The sequence below is a fragment of the Cystoisospora suis genome, assembly GCF_002600585.1.
Source record: "Cystoisospora suis strain Wien I chromosome Unknown contig_3268, whole genome shotgun sequence".
Taxonomy (NCBI): domain Eukaryota; phylum Apicomplexa; class Conoidasida; order Eucoccidiorida; family Sarcocystidae; genus Cystoisospora; species Cystoisospora suis.
In genome coordinates this window covers 1-250 of record NW_027156063.1, presented here as the reverse complement: position 1 = coordinate 250, position 250 = coordinate 1, and the positions used below count along the sequence as shown (strand labels likewise).

Sequence of the window (250 nt, the reverse complement as noted above, 5' to 3'; positions counted from 1 at the left end):
CTTTGCATCACTGGTAGCCTGTAACACTCCCCTCTTGTCTGTATTCCCTCTCTGTCATCCCTAAACATTGGTGAACTCATATTATACTTCCTATATCTTTCATATCTCATCTGCTTTCTCGTATTATCCTTCTGATACCTCTCTTTAGGTCTTCGATCCAACTCTATCTCTTTTCCCGTCTCCAACGGACGTGAGCTCCTCCAATCTTGTGGGTCTGCTCTCCGTAACTCTTCACCTCGTGAACTTAACT

At 44.0% G+C, this 250-nt stretch overlaps 1 protein-coding gene across 1 annotated transcript; it reads right to left on the bottom strand.

The window, feature by feature from the left end:
• Positions 1-8: 8 nt before the first annotated feature.
• CSUI_006449 (uncharacterized protein) lies at positions 9-250 on the bottom strand (the record flags this gene model as incomplete). Its single annotated transcript, XM_068066609.1, has 1 exon — positions 9-250. A coding segment is annotated over one exon (242 nt), but the record flags the coding sequence as incomplete, so codon positions are not given.